The sequence below is a fragment of the Anthonomus grandis genome, chromosome 15 (assembly GCF_022605725.1).
Source record: "Anthonomus grandis grandis chromosome 15, icAntGran1.3, whole genome shotgun sequence".
Classification (NCBI taxonomy): Eukaryota; Metazoa; Arthropoda; class Insecta; order Coleoptera; family Curculionidae; genus Anthonomus; species Anthonomus grandis.
Window position 1 is genome coordinate 7790419 of NC_065560.1, and position 16209 is coordinate 7806627.

The window sequence follows — 16209 nt, forward strand, 5'->3', positions numbered from 1 at the left end:
GAAAAATGCGTGAGAGTTGACGTAACCTCTCTATGTAATAATCGATTCCCCAACTGTATAGTAGAACATCGATAGTAAATTTATAACTTCTATTTATTCTTTTGAAGGTTGGAACTTATTTAATGAAAATATCATACTGGATTTAAATTTAAAACAAGTTTTTACCAAATCTTTTGGCAGGCCTTTTTCATTTCTTTAACATTTGACTTTTTAATGAATTTTCACAACAAAACCTTAGTTTGTAGAGGTTTGGGACCACCATAATTTGATTTATGCATTCAGTATTAATATCTGGATAAAAAATTTATAAAATCCCTTGGGAATTTCAGGAAATACGGGTACTGATTAAATAACAGCAGGCGCGGACTATAAATAGGTGGCTGGCAACCGACATATACTGCGTTCGCGACTTTGGTCGCTGGATATCGAACAGACGCTAGCTTGCACACATCTGTGACGTCACAGACTTTTTGAATGTTTATGTTTACAAAAGTTTCATAGCAGCAGGTGGAAGTTTAATGAGAAATAGGTTCGGAAAATGTTGATTTCGTTAAGAAATGATCATAAGCAGCATCTGCAATTACTAATAGAGCAACCTGAGCAAGGTAGGTTGTAATGTCAACAAAATTCATTAAATACACTTCTTTGAAGAATCTGGGGTGGTGCCCCGAGCACCACTTTATCAAATTTAATAATAAACCAAAGGTTATATACAAAAAACCACAAGGATCCCTTCATTCTTATAATATCCCCAAAATCTGTTACCAATCACATCACATGTTTTTTAAAACATTGTGGAAAATATTTGAAAAATGTCTTAAAAAAACAACTTTCAAATTATTCATCAATTAATAGTATTGTGTCGGACAATCAATTTGGTTTGCTATAGTTAAACTAACAAATACAATCATGTATTTTATAGTTAAACTATAAAATACCTTGATAAAGGCAAAAAAGATTTAGCCACTTTTCCAGATCTAGTGAAGGCTTTTGATACCATGGCCATGACTCACTTTTAAATGTTTCGAACCTCTATGGGGTATGTGGCATTGTATTGAAAGAATTCAGAAGCTATCTGACTGATAGGAAATAAATAACTTAAGTGGTAGTACTTGTAAAGAACCATTAGAACTATGTTGTCGACATACCTCAAGACACTGTTCTAAGACCCCTACTTTTTACACTTGATATATTAATTCTTTAGAAAATAAAATGATTGAGGGAGGTAGGGTGGTTTCCTATGCTGATGACCCACTTGTGGTCTTTGTAGGTGATACTTACAGGAGGAAGTTTTACTACTACCTAGGAGGAAGTTAAAAAATTGCCTTGATATTTTTCAACTAAAGTTAAATATTAATAAATTACATTGCTTTTTTCTTTGACAAGTGCTAATGAACCTAATTTTTAATTGCAATAATGTCACCGCATTTAAAAATTAAACAAATGAAATCTCATTCACTAAATACCTTGAGGTAATCATTAATAGGAATCTTAAATAGAAACAATATATTAGTAGATTAACAAATAATATTAGAAAGTTAATTTGAACATTTTAGCTAATTATATACATATGTAACATATGTCTACTCACTTAAAACAAATGGGAAAACCATATTTTTAAATTACTCTAATCTGTATAAAAGACTTCTAAATTGTTAGATTTTTTTACTTAACTAAATGGTAAATGTTTGATATTTTTAACATTTGTATATACTAAAGCCATAAATTTCACTCATGGACAATTTTTTAAATTATGAAAATATAGAGCTATCCTTATTTTCAATAGTCTTACCATTTAATGAAATATGTTTTGGAATAAATAAATAATTTCCTTTAGACCTGTAAGTCATCCTTACTTATCCAAGATTAAACTTCAAGTTTTATGTAGGGAAATTTTTGATGTCAAAGCTAGATAATATGCTAATCAAATACAATGCTTTTCTAAATGGTTTCCAGCCCCAAAGCTCTTCAATATACTCTCATTTTCATGTTCACTGTTCAAATGTTTGTTATTGCTTGAAATGATTAATATATGTTCCCGCTTTTTGAAAATTAATTAATAGTCTTTTAGTTTGAAAAGTTAAACGAATAAATAAAGTATAATAATAAATTATCTATTTCAGTTGTATTGGATTTTTGCAAATTGGCTTCAGATTTCATAGAGAATGGACCAAATAAAAAAATTTACCAATCTGCAGCCTCCAAACTTAGTGTGACCACAGAAGACATTCAAAATTGCATTTATGGGATAATCAATTTGGTTTTATTGGCATGTAGACATAAGGTGTAATATGCCTTTTTTAGTCTAATACATAACACACTATATTCAATAAAGTTTATTTTTGATAAAAGATTGAAATAAAATAATGCGACGTTTTTAGCTCTCAGAGGCTGACTTCCGGGATTCGGTTTTAACATTAGGCTTCTCAACAGATCAAGAAGCAATTTTAAGTAAATTTTATGAAACTAAAAAAGATGATATCCATAAAGTACGTCGCCCCGAGTTTAATGACCCCCACTTTAATGACTTAGATTGGAGGTTTGAGGTCCAGGTAAGGCTTTGACGAAACTAGTGTTTTTTTTTTGGCACCCCTCTAGTTTTTGCAGTTAGCTTCGAGATCTCTCCTTCAACAAGTAACACCATTAATTACCATGGACCTCTCTCTTAGAACTTCCAAATCAGACGGATCTGACCCAGAAATAGAGCATCATTTGCTTCAGACCGATCCTACTAACTTGGTCCATCTTGCTAATGAGCTCGAAAATGCACTGAATGAGTCGAAGAGCAACTACTCAAGGAAAATTCAAAAAACTTTGAAAAATATGCAGTTGTAGATAAATTATTGTGAGTTTTGTTATGTATTCTAAATATAATATATATTTAATGAATTTTCTCGTTATGTTGGATTTAAGTTCTTAATTCAACCAATCCAATTCCAGAATCTCGTTCTAAAATGGTAAGTATTTTTAATGTTGTTTTCCTTATAATGCGAAGTTAAAATCAAACACGAGAAAAGTCTCAATATTTTAGTACAGAAAATTCTGTGATCCACATAATCAAAGGCCTTGGACAGATCACAGAAAATCGCTGTTGACGCACTACCCCAACTGTCACTAAAGTAAATATCTTTCTTAAGTATGAGTATTCTTAGATGTTTGAAACGCTAACTGCTTTACAGTTATGATTTTAAGAAATTGAAGATTGTTGCATAAGTTTTTTAGACTTGATTAGATTCCTACAAATACTATGATAACTATTGCAGTAATTAATAAATTTTTGGTTATCACTGAATTTTGTAAATAGAGAGGTTATGTCCTAATTTTTTTTAGCCTTTAAGAATTGCCTTTTTCGTCATTTTAGTGTATGTAACAAGTAAGTTACAGGTAAATATTGACTTTAAAACTAGTGAAAAATTCGGAACAGTCCATTAAATATAACCACGGCTTAAATACGATAAGTTATAAAAATATTGTCACATTTTCAGAGAAAAAATCCAATTTTCTGTAAATGTCTTGTCACGGATGAGGGTACGTCATACATCTTCATTCTTACATCGTGTATTCAAGTAGAAAAATCTCAAATTAGTTCATTTTCTTTATATGGAAGAATTTCTTTACAATGAAGTAAGACGACATAACTATAGATTTAGTTATCTAAATTCCAACTTTCAATAAAACTATTGCATTTGAAATACCGTGGAAGTAAAAAATCGCTTACTATAAGAGTCTGTAATTAATCGAATTAATACAAAACGAAATATTGTTAACATATTTTTTGAAACCAGTTTTTATATTATACAAATATTTTTAACCTATTGTATAAAAAAGATTATTATATTATGTTTTAAAATTTTATTGACGAGCATAATAACATGTGTATATATTTTTATATAAAAAATACAATAAAAAGTATACATCTGATAACATGCTTATTCAGTCTTCATTTCATTTCTCTGCAGTAATTTTTTGGTTATAAAATACAGACTTGCCAGGCAAATTCCTTGACATAACAATAATTAATATATAACAAACTATTTAGAATTGAAAATCTTCAAAATACAAAAATGTTATAGAGAGAATAATATACTTTATATACAACTATAACAAGAAAATTCTAAATATTGAATTAATTGAGCAGAATACACACTTCGGTATCATATAATTGGTATCATAAACATTTCACAAACTAAACTAAAGCATTATTGCCATATAAATTCCGCAAAAAATTCTTTGGCACTAAGTAGGCAGAGTAACAAAACTTATTTTTGATTGTGATGCATAAAAGTAACAAATGACTTTTATACTTAAAAACTAATATTTGTTATTAACTGTGGAAGCCTTTAATGGCTGACTCGTGATGTATAACCATATAGTCATGGTAGTACATCATAATACATAAGGGTTGACCAATTATGATAGATGACCACACTACGATATTGCCAAACCTTGGACCGTATCGCTTTTCTACAAAGCGAGATATCATGGATAACGGTATTTGGCCCATCATGCCCATGAACGCCCAGATTTTATACGTTCTTAGTGGAACGCTTACCTAAAATATAAATTACCTCAAGTAAATATAAGAAATGTAAAACTAAATTAAAAGTTAATTTTTTTTATTAGAAAACTAAAAGGACGCCTTTGAAAAATATCTTAAACAAAATGGAATTTTACGGTAACGAATTAATAGCTCTTTATTTCCAACAGTTATACACTTACAGGAAATGCCAAAAATATGCAAATTTGTTCGGTAACTACATCGTTAATTTTTAATAGATTATAAAGAATCGTTAATAACTTACAATAATTTAGAAAAAGAGAACAAGTTCTTTATACCATAATGGATATGAGAAAAAATATCCAGTTACAACCATCAAATGGTAAAAATTATATCGTGTCCAAATTCATTCCTAAAATGTTGAAAGAAGTTTGTTTTTGATATTATTTGAATATACTACTCGTTAAAAGTTTTACATATACAGGGTGATTTTCAACCTATGCGCATAAACTTGAGAAATGATATTTGATGAGTAATAATGAAAAAAAATGTAAAATATTTTTAGTTTTGGAGATATCCATATTTTTTTAAATAAAAAACGTGTATTTTTTAACGTGTTTAATTTAAACTAATTTAAAGCAACGGTTCGAAGTTGTTTCCATTATTTTCGATACAGACTTGAGCTCGTCGAATCCATGAAGACGTACATGCACGGGCCAAACCAGGCTGTAGGCGAATTGCGTCACTGGCAGCGTTTATGCGATGTCGTAGCTCTTGCTCAGTGTCAACTTCGTTTACATACACCATTGTTTTCATATGACCCCACAAATAAAAATCTAATGGATTAAGGTCAGGCGAGCGAGGGTGCCACCCAACTGGACCATCACGGCCTATCCATCGTCCGGGAAACACACGATCTAAATGTTGTCGCACTGGTCGTGAAAAATGTGGTGGAGCACCATCATGAAGAAACCACATGTTCTGCCTAACGTTGAGACTCACATTTTCAAGGAGCACTGGTAAATTGTTGGGCAAAAATTCTAAATACCGAGCACCAGTCAAACGATTTTCCAGAATAAAAGGTCTGATGACCATCCCGTTCAGAATTCCAGCCCATACATTTACAGAAAAACGTTGTTGAAAGTATGTTCTCCGTGTAATATGCGGATTTTCCAAAGCCCAGTAATGAGTGTTATGAAAGTTGAAAATTCCATTGCGCGTATAAAATTTACCTCATCCGTAACTAAAATGTTCATGGTAAAGTTTGGGATTAACTGCTGGTGATGTAACAACCACTCACAAAAGTGTACTCGAAGCGGCAAATCTCTTGGAAGTAGGGCTTCTACCCTCTGTACATGAAACGGGTACAGCAACTCGTGCCTTAAAATTTGCCAACTTGTAGATTGCGATATTCTAAATCGCGCTGCAATTATTGTCCTAGTGCTAATTCCAGGTTGTTCTTCGATAACTTCTAAAATATCCTCCTCCAGATTTAGAATGTGCCTAGGTCTAATAGCTCCTCCATCTTGTCCAGGCCGCGGCCGCAAATTGCCAGTTTCTCTACCCCGCTGAATAACACGTAAGAAAGCCCCACGTCTCGGGTGATATCTTCGGGGAAATCTTTGGGCATACAGATCAGCTGCTGCTACTGCATTCTGATGCGTTTCTCCGTAAACCAAAACCATGTCGACAAGTTCTTCGTTTGTAAAAATATGACGTTTGACGCTTTTATTTTGTTCGTGTGAAAATAACGATCGAAAACGATCACAGTGACCAACAAACTAAGTACTGCTAAAGATTCCAAACAACAAATTCCAAACATTATGACTTGTTTACTATCAGTTATTAATAAACAAAATAAGTTCGTCTGATACACGTTCTGTTGACATTTGTTTAACTTTATTTCGGAAACCAAAAATATTTTACTACATTTTTTTCTCATTATTACTTATTATTGATCTTCATCTACCATTTCCTAAGTTTATGCGCATAGGTTGAAAATCACCCTGTATAACACATCGAATTTTATGATTATTGCATGATGTAGTTAAAAAATGAAATTCATTCTGGAGGCATTGGCAATGGAGAATTGATGCAATCTTGAAATAAATCTTTAAATCGTCGGCAAAAAATAATTTTAGGCATGTCAGACATCCAGGTCATATTGTTTAATGTGAGTTGACTGAATAAATTAAGACACATCTCATCATGTTGTTTTTAGGACTATGCGCTTCTTGTTGTACTTTAGGTTTAGTCTATCAGGGTTATTCTTTTTTTTTTGTAAAAATGGGGTGTCCCGTAAATCTTGCAGTAAATAAATAATGAGGAGATGCAACATCTTTTTGACATCTTAACTCTTCGGCGAGGTAAATATTATTAATTTCTAATATCTCTGTCAATGCAGGATCGATCCTGTCTTCTAATAATTGTAGATACAGTTCTCCATTAAGATTTCCGTGGATAAAAAAAAGACCAATTAAACAATCGCCATAAATTTTAACCCAGACGTTTAATTTCTCAGGATATTGAGTGTTAACCTCATATGGACTAGATGTGGATTTTCGGCAGACCAGTATCGACAGTTGTGAAGGTTAATAGTTTCGTTTAGAAAAAACGAGCACTCATTGGAAAAACCAATGCTAATTTGGATTATTTATTATTTCTTCGTTAATAATTTCGCAAAATTCCAAACGTCTGTCAAAATCACCTTCATTCAAATTGTACAAAATCGGAATGCCTAAGGAAGAAAAAAACTGCAAATCTGTAAACACAAACAGCATTTCACAGCAGAATAAAACGGGTACCTCTAGAAAATATTAATTTTTATCTTGTTACGTTGGATATGTTGAAAAGATTATCGATGACCGGTAAATTAAAGTATCACATGAAGTTTAACCCAATTTTCATTTAAGGGCTGAAGCTTACCCCTGCGTGAGATTAGTGATCAAAGCACAAAAGATTTCTTCAATATAAATATTAACGGGCTTTGACATTTACTCGAAAAGCAATAAATCGTATAATAAAGAGAAACCGTTTTTTTAATTATTCTTTTTTTCTATTTTCTCCAAAGATGGCTGCATATAATTTAAAAAAAAGATGGAGCTCAATCCTGCGAGGGAGTTGAAATTGCAAAGCTGATGATATGCACACCATATTATTTAACAAGCGGTATATGAAATATCATCCTTATTTTGTTTTGATTGGCCTTTTGGTTTTAAGTAGCTATTAGGCATATAATATTTAATCGAAAAAAGAAAATCATATCTTACCATATACTCGTGGAAAAAGGCACTAAAAAAGAACACCACCACGCTAGCACAGGTTCTTCCGTAGCCGATATCAATCATAGGCAAATACAAATGCCTTACAGCCCACCTATGAACAGGCAGATTCCAGGTTCTCCAAAACACTTCAATATTAGAGGAATTCCACCAATCCGCATAGAAATCACGATCTGCAAACTGCAGTAGCTCACCAAAAAGATTTAGCCATGAGTGAAAGAGAATGTAGAACATTATGAGCCAGGCAAGGTGATTGGGAATCTAAAATTTTTATTTAAAATAAAATTATGTAATTAAAGTAAATCGCGAGTTCCTTACGGCCAATTTTAGTAATCTTTCTGTAGCCAAAGTATAGTCCATATTACTAAATGGTACTAAAGAATTTTTAATTGAGGGAATCATCCATTGTTGAATCACGGCCAAAATTATTTGGGTACCGACAAGGACCTCAAAGATTCTTTTGAGTAAAAATCTGAAAAAAAAATAAAATTTAGCCCTGTTTCTTTGACCTGACGAGAGAACTTACCGTTTTCTGATTCTCTCAGTTCTGGCAAAATTCAACTCGTAACACAAAGTAGGAGCAAACAAAAAATAATACAAATCTCTTAGACTTAAATTATCAGGATACTGACAAAGACCACCATTCAAGTCTTCCTCACTTCTATCTTTGGCCCTTTGCAGGTTACTGAGTGAAACTGACTGGCGTCTGAGTGATCCCTTGCTGTTTTTTTGGCGTGAGTTTCTGCACCACATATTTACCTGTACGTAGGACCAAAGTTTTAGAAATATTACTGTGTATATCGTGCATACATTTGAGGCACCAACTGAAAATTTACAATTAATTTCACGGAATAAATAAGTAAATCATCAAAATCTTACTGAGGCTGAAACCATCTTTAACATGTATCATAACCATTGGAAGCATTATGACGGAGACCAAATTAGCTACATGCGCAATCATTCCGACTGCAGTTGGAACTACTTCCTTTAAAAAAAAATGTTTTTTTTTAACATTTTGCTTTTTAACTTTTTTAATTCACTTGCAGTTTTAGTTAGCTTAAACTTATGATAATAAGAGACCAAAATTAAAGATTGATATAATTAAAAAAATCATTAAATAATGGCACTTATTCTTTTTCAACTTACCACAGATAAAGCTTTCTCAATAATGAGACATATGACGACAGGTACTATATGATCTAAAATGAGAATTAAATTTGGTAAAAGTTAAATACTTTCCTATTAAAAACTTACAAAGAATTAACATTAATGTGGGAAAGTCTGAACTTTCACCCTGGACCAAAAAATATATCCATTCTATGGGATCAACCCTTATACCATATCTAAAAATTTTAAATATTATTAGAGACATTTAGCTCTTAAAACACATTGTCATAATGATCTACAAAATATACTGCATGAGTTTTTTAGATACAGTTTTTCTTACTTTATAAAATTCTCCAGTAACAGTCTTAGACCACCTATAGATAGGAGTAGAAATGCCCAATTTACAAATCCTGTGAAATTATCAAACCCTGAAGTCCATGAAAATAAGGAGTCTCTGGGTTTGTGAATTCTGAAAGAAAATTACTCTATATTTTATAAACAATATCTCTCAATTTTTTTTTAATGATTTCTTCATAATGTGGCGCTAGTAGACTGTGAATTAAATATATCAAAAAATGGCGAATTTGAAATTATCTTAACAATTATTGTCACCAATCATTTAAAAAATTGATAGATACAGTAAATATCTTCTAATAGAAATCTGGCACTAAGGAAGAACAAATTACTGTTGAAAGCACTTAATGAAGCAATTCATGCTGTGTAGCAACAAAGTTTAAATAGTTTGCCCAAAGAACCTTTTTAACATTTTTTTCTTGTATAAAAACTACTTCACATATCACTTTATATAAGTGTAGTGTACTAATGAAATAGAAAAAAATTACAATATAACAATAGATAAATATAGTTAAAATAAATTATAGTTTGTAATTAAATTACTACTTCTAATATATTAAAAGAAAAATATTATAGATTTATAATATTTGATTCTGATTTGTCTTACACTGTATATACTTGTTATTATTTCATCTCAGAAAAGTACAAATTTGATTTTGTAAATTTACATTTGAGGTAAAAATATTTATTGTATGGTGTAGGACTCTTGGATGACCTAATGAGTGAAGTAATAGTGTATGAATCCTGCAGGCTGAAAAGGGATTTATAAAAAATTTGTGTCAGAATAACCATATTAACATGAAGGCGTCTCTGTGTAAGTAAAGATAAAAAATAAAAGTACTAAGCAATAAAATGGAATAAATATATATTATGCAGCTACATTTTTTCTACCCTAGTAATATTTAAAAATAAACGAATTAATTAATTCTTCTAAAATTTATTACTTTGTCAAATAGTATAGTGAAGTCCTTTTCATTATAAAAAATAAGTATATTTAAAAATGGTACAAAAAATTATTTTTCAAAATTCTTTATCTCCAATCTTTATCATTATTTAATAAAGTCTTTATCTCTAAACATAATGAATACAAGTACAACTTGTAAAACCATGAACAGATGAATTTAAAAATATCACTAAAAAAATTGGCTTGTCACCCTCATTCTTGGGCCAAAGTACTTTGGCTGAACAGTAGCTTATTAACCATTAATTTTAATAAAGCATCTGTAGACCAAAAAATTCGTAGTGAAATGAATATTTATAGTCATTGAATAAGCTTAGAGAGAAAAAAATTGTTAAACCTACTACATACATAATTAAAATTTCGATGGTAAACAATGCTCAGCATATATTAACAGTAAAATTATGTATGAACATATAGAATAATGATAGTTGATGGAACTTTGAAATCAATATAAAATTAGGTAGACAACCTCTTTAAAGTTTTTGCTCGAGAACAGTTCCAGGGATATAAGAAATATTGATCCTACCATAATCTTATTAGCAGTCTTCATATAACTATTGACCACCATGTCAAAACTTAAGTAATTTTCAGTATATACTTTGATATTTATTAAAATAGGTTAAAAAGATCTGACTAGTTAAAGCGAACCTTCTTTTATAAAGAAGACACCTCATGTTCCTAGCGGTTACCTTTAGACCTTTTGTCGTCCATGATACTTCTCAGTGTTGAAACTGGAAAAATATTTTGAAAACTTTCCTAAGATGGAAACTGAATAAAGATGGTGAATCTTCAATTCTTCAATTAATTAAATGTACTATTATTTTAAATGTGGTCTAATTTTACTAAATAAGTTCAGGTCCTAAGTAAACTTATTCAAAAGCCGTACAATGTGTTCTTAAATTGGTGGTGAATATATGGAAATCCATAGAGTAGTTGCAGATTGGGAAAAGAGCTCTTCATGTTTTTCTATATACTGGAAAAAGAATTAGGTTTTTTGAACTAAATTTGTATGAGTATATTTTTTTAGTTTAGTTACATAAGTTTCATTCAGAATTTGTATAAAATCCATATGCACTGTTGCATTGTTAAAGTTCAAAACATCTTATGATCTGTAAGCTTCTAGGAGGAACATAAGTGATAAATATAGAGAGAAGTTCAATCTATTGAGTCCTGGACAACTCTATGTGCAGTTAAAACAAAAGAAATTCTTCTAACATCAAGACTTGTAATATGCAAATTACAACTCTTGATTGAAACAGGTAATAATTGAAATGTTCAAATAGAAGGTTAAGTTTAAAGAATCTGAGAAATCTCCTTTAAACTGACGCAATCTTATTGAGGTAAGTTATAACATAAGGAAATCAGATGAGCATTCAAGATGTGCGGATACTAAAAAAGTATATATAATAACTTAATGTACAAGGGAAAAATATACATTTATTTTAAAATTTACATTTAAACTTACTGATTAATGATTAAATTTAATATTGATTCTATATAGATTCAGATAGGTACCCTAACAAATTGAACTTTGGACCCTTCACAGGTATAAGTAACCTTTGGGACAGGTAAACATATGTACATGATATAGCAGATTATTAATCTAGGAAGGAAAACATATTTGGGCATTCTTTATTTCCTCCTGAAGTAATATACTATTTTTTGCTTTGCTAAGAAGAAAAATAAATGCTTTTTTTCCTCAATAAGAAAAAGAAGACATATCAATGAAACTATTGTCGTATTGCAATGAAAAGCTCATTAAGTATACTTACGGTTTATCGGGTTGGCTTTTTCTGACCTTATTCTGAACTTCTTTTATTTCTTCGGCTTTGGTCGCACTCAAGGCTCTCTTCCTGACACCCTGAATTTCTCCTTCAGTCATTTTTTTAACTTATTGACTTGATAAAGTATAAAAATTTGTGTTCTGCTAACTATTAATGTGTCACCAAGAGGGTCCACCTTGCACTAAAATTATTAACAGATTTCTATTTATTTTCTAATTACATATAAACGTGTTATTTTCTTAAAACACTAGCGTTAGTCTAAACGATGAGTATCCTTATCTCCTTATCTATTATATTATTTAACCTTTGCCTGGAAAGCATTAATAATTTTTTTCCTTCTTATGGTCTTTTCAAGGTTTTTGGGGTCAACTAAAATAAATTATGAAACTTACCATTAGGTAAACTGCTACGTTTGATGATTCTCCTTAAATAAATTGTTAATTTAAGAGTCGTACATCCCAAAATATGGTTATTAATGATGGATATAACAAAAAATTTTTTTTTTGATAAAAATTGTTTACATGTTTTCCGTATCACATGTGTTGTGTCAGTTTCAAAAAAATCTATCACCTGTCTGTAAATTCGCTCTTATGCACGGTTCTCATACAAGCGAACAGTGTTGAGTTTCTTTGTTTAAGAAAAAATGAACGTTATACAAGTTTAAAATTCCAGCATTTCCACAGTCCATAAAAAACAGATTTGTCTCAGGTCAATTTCCACTTAGAATAGTAATAGAGAAGCGACATTCTTCTTTTTTCAAACAGAAACTTAGTTTTTTTACAGAATAGATTTTATTAGTTTTCTCAGGATTTTTTGGAAATAGAAATGTTGGGCCACTTGGGTTCTTTTGTTAGTACCGTAGAATGGGGCTATTTGAGAATTTTTTTGAGGTTTTTGAGCGATATCTATAAGACAAAAGTAAGCTTGATCAATTTTGTAATGGCGTTGGAAAGACCTATGATAGAGGTATCTATTTCTTATATTTGACTAACGGCTTCCTCTTAGGGGAGCCGTAAAAAAATTTTTTTAGGGCCTTCTCAAATTGCCCCATAGGGTGGGGCTTTTTGAGAATATGGCTTAAAATTGCATAAATCATCATTTATCCACTGAAGGGGATATTTGGAAAACAGTGGTAACTATATGTTTATTTTATGTTTAGTTCTGAAAGATTATCCGAAAAGGTAAAAAATTGCCTGGTCCCTGAACCTTCAATCTTAGGAGGGCTAAGTATCATGATAATCATTTCGGTTGTTACCTCGTCTTCATCTAACTTAGGAGGAGATAAAAATCTTTCCGTTTTGGAGGATTTTTTTAAAAACGATGTTTTGAAAACCCGTTCCCCGTTTAGCAGGGTAACGGATTTTATTTGTCCTATATAACATTGGCTTGAAATTGTTGCCGTGTATCGAACAACTACCCAATCATTGACCTTAAGATTACTAAAGTTTATAAGAGGATGGTCATCATCGTCACTTATTTCTTGCTGATTTTCATCATCATGTTCTTCTGGTTGGATTTCTTTATCAGGTTTTTTCAAATTAAAACAGGGAAGGTCTTCATCGTCAATATTTTGTAGCTGGTCTTCTTCATCATCTGATGATTCGCATGAACTTATTTCAGAAAGATTTCTACTAGTAGACGGGTACAAATCAGATGTAGAAACACTTTTTCCTGCTTCTACAGTAAGCTTCGTGCGACGCGGTGCTTTACGCTGCTCACAACTACCCATACGCATTTCTTTTAGGACATCCAAAACTGAGCTTGAAATGCTTGAATCTAAAATATTAGAATCTGTACCTGTGGTGGACGATGCAGGTAATCTTTCCTTTGGTTGCGCAGGATTTAGAGGGTGCAATCCAGTTTTGGCAAATCCGGAGATTAAATTTTGCCTTCCTTTGCCATTCTCGTCAATCTTGTTATGGACCTGTGCAAGCAATCTAGGGAATACATCTTTTGAGAGTGTAGTCATTTTCCGCCCTTGGCCTTTCTTCCACGTTGTCAGAATTTCGCGCCAATATTTCTTAAGTGGAGAATAAAATGCGACGTCTAATGGCTGCATGACATGGGTCGCATTGCTTGGCAAACAAATAAATGCAATATCCATTTTCTCGCACGTTTTAAGGACGTCTTCGGAAAAGTGAGAAGATAAGTTGTCCCCAATGAGAGCCTAAAATGAAAATTAAATATGGGTAAAATGACTTAAACCTCTCTGTTATACCTACTCACCTTTTTTCCAGGTTTATTTTTAAGAAATGGAACTACCACAGTAAAAAACCAATTTCGAAAACAAGCGGAATCGAACCATCCGCTTTTAGACCTATTATATCTGGCACCTTTAGGGCCTCCCTCAGTCCATGAGTCCCAAAGATGCTCACCTTTATACACTACATAAACTGGTAATATCTGGCCATCAGCAGTACCAGCATACATTAAGCTTATGGCTGTTTTTGTCGAATTTATCACTCTTTCTGGGTACCTTGATCCTCTTTTATAAATATATTTCTTAGTGCCTGGGTTGTCGGCAAGGTTTGTTTCATCATAATTTATCATTAAACTAGGATTTACCGCTAATAAAGTATCTCGGGCATTATCAAAAAAATTATCGATAACTTCTGGTGAAAGTGAAGCTCTTTTAGTTGAAATATTGGATGATAGACGGTTTGATATGAGCTTTTCGTGTCGTTTAAGAAAAGCTAATGCCCAATCTCTACCAGGAAAGTTATCCTTCAAACGAACCTCCTGTACACCTTTTTTATCCAGGTAATTCTTCGCAAAAAGTCTTAGATCCAATATGTCAAAGGGAAATCCCCAAGCTGCCACAATATTTAGGTATTTCACAAACTGTTCCTCTTCTTCCTTGGAAAATATTGAAGGTCTTCCCAGTTTTTCAAATATATTGGTCCCCCTAGCACGTCTGCTTATGGTGGCGATGGGCACTTTGAAATGCTCGGAGGCCTTAGCCAAAGTTAACCGCCCTTTTTTTACTTCTTCTATTGCTCTGGCTAAGGCTTTCTCTGAGTAATGCCTATATGGCACGTAATGTTTGCTATTTCTGACATGGCTAAATGTTTTTTTATAAGTGCGCACCATTATCTCATACCATTCTAAAAAAGCCAATTTCATTTGAAAGCAATTTCTAACAATTTTCAAATAGCCCCCATGCCTTCTCAAATAGCCCCCAGTCACTTCTCAAATTACCCCACTCCAGAAAATACTGAATAAAAAAAAACAAAAGAGTCCTAACATGTTTATGTTACCAATACACCTTCCTAAAACCCCATACTTTTATTTGGATTAAGTGCCAATATCATACAATTAATCGGTTTAGATTTACAGAGTAAAGTTAACCACTTACCGTTCTTTCACCAAAAAACACGTGTTTTTCCTAATATTTTTACGCGCCAATGAATTGATGAATTCTCAAATTACCCCTGATTTACAGAATAGCCCCATTCTACGGTAATCAAATTTCCAAACCATAATTGAAAAAAGGTTCCAGATTCTAAGTGATTCAAATTCAAATCAAAAATGTTAATTATGACTTTTGAAAGGTTTTACTAAAAAAACGAATTGCAACCAAATTACAAAAAAATCTTAGTAAATAAAAAAACACATCAGGTTTTCATATTGTTCACTGAGGGAATTCTCATTAGTCATAAAAAAAATCAAATAGCGATAATAAATTATTGATATCTGCTTTAAATAGGCATTAAAGCAATTATAACGTTTTGCGATTAATAGAGTCGTTTTGCTATGACAGACCTGTTTGTCAATAATAATAAGTCGGATTAAGACAACAAGTTGGTATATTAGTGAGAAATAGGCTGATACTCTAGTAACTAATAAATATATCGCACGTCCCGAACAAAAGTGTATTATTTCGAAATTTTTCAAATTTCGTTTTTTTACAGAAATAACAAGAAAAATACCTGTTCTATTATCCAGCAAACCGCAACATTGATATTTTAAAATTCGGTCACCAGGGGCGCGAAAGACATAACATAGCCTGGGGCCATACCGTCAGAATTTCCCTGTAAGACAGTATCATTTTTTAATTAACACGTGGCGGGTATGTTGTTTCCAAATAAAAGTGTATTATCTCAAAAGATTCACTGAATTTGCAAGCGATTTTAATACAAAAGCGCATTATTTTCAAATAACCCATAAAATTATCACTCCTTTTCTCTCTCAAGGAGCTTACACATGATGACTTTTACAATGTTA

General features: G+C 31.8%; 2 protein-coding genes across 2 annotated transcripts; one reads left to right on the plus strand and one right to left on the minus strand.

Moving 5' to 3' along the window:
• The first annotated feature begins 439 nt into the window (after positions 1-439).
• On the plus strand, positions 440-2892 carry LOC126745085 (COMM domain-containing protein 2). The gene is made up of 4 exons (XM_050452778.1): positions 440-605; positions 2124-2284; positions 2382-2552; positions 2608-2892. Exons 1-4 carry the CDS (start codon positions 539-541, stop codon positions 2833-2835), a joined length of 627 nt encoding a protein of 208 aa, XP_050308735.1. The 5' UTR covers positions 440-538; the 3' UTR covers positions 2836-2892.
• Positions 2893-3829: 937 nt separating this feature from the next.
• LOC126745228 (diacylglycerol O-acyltransferase 1) lies at positions 3830-12536 on the minus strand. The gene is made up of 10 exons (XM_050452976.1): positions 12378-12536; positions 11974-12166; positions 9227-9355; positions 9034-9122; positions 8926-8978; positions 8659-8764; positions 8306-8603; positions 8098-8251; positions 7768-8040; positions 3830-4552 (listed from the first exon to the last, which is right to left on the minus strand). Exons 2-10 carry the CDS (start codon positions 12081-12083, stop codon positions 4325-4327), a joined length of 1440 nt encoding a protein of 479 aa, XP_050308933.1. The 5' UTR covers positions 12084-12166; positions 12378-12536; the 3' UTR covers positions 3830-4324.
• Between the last annotated feature and the right edge of the window lie 3673 nt (positions 12537-16209).

Bases quoted from the DNA above. Each gene is read 5' to 3' on its own strand.
- LOC126745228 (XM_050452976.1), bottom strand. From the start codon at position 12,083: ATGACTGAAGGAGAAATTCAGGGTGTCAGGAAGAGAGCCTTGAGTGCG. The intron at 8,765-8,925 runs GTAAGTTGAAAA...TTTTTTTTAAAG, and splicing joins TTGAGAAAGCTTTATCTGTG to GAAGTAGTTCCAACTGCAGT. The intron at 8,252-8,305 runs GTAAGTTCTCTC...TTTTTTTTTCAG, and splicing joins ACTGAGAGAATCAGAAAACG to ATTTTTACTCAAAAGAATCT.
- LOC126745085 (XM_050452778.1), top strand. From the start codon at position 539: ATGTTGATTTCGTTAAGAAATGATCATAAGCAGCATCTGCAATTACTA. The intron at 606-2,123 runs GTAGGTTGTAAT...TATCTATTTCAG, and splicing joins AATAGAGCAACCTGAGCAAG to TTGTATTGGATTTTTGCAAA. The intron at 2,553-2,607 runs GTAAGGCTTTGA...TAGTTTTTGCAG, and splicing joins ATTGGAGGTTTGAGGTCCAG to TTAGCTTCGAGATCTCTCCT.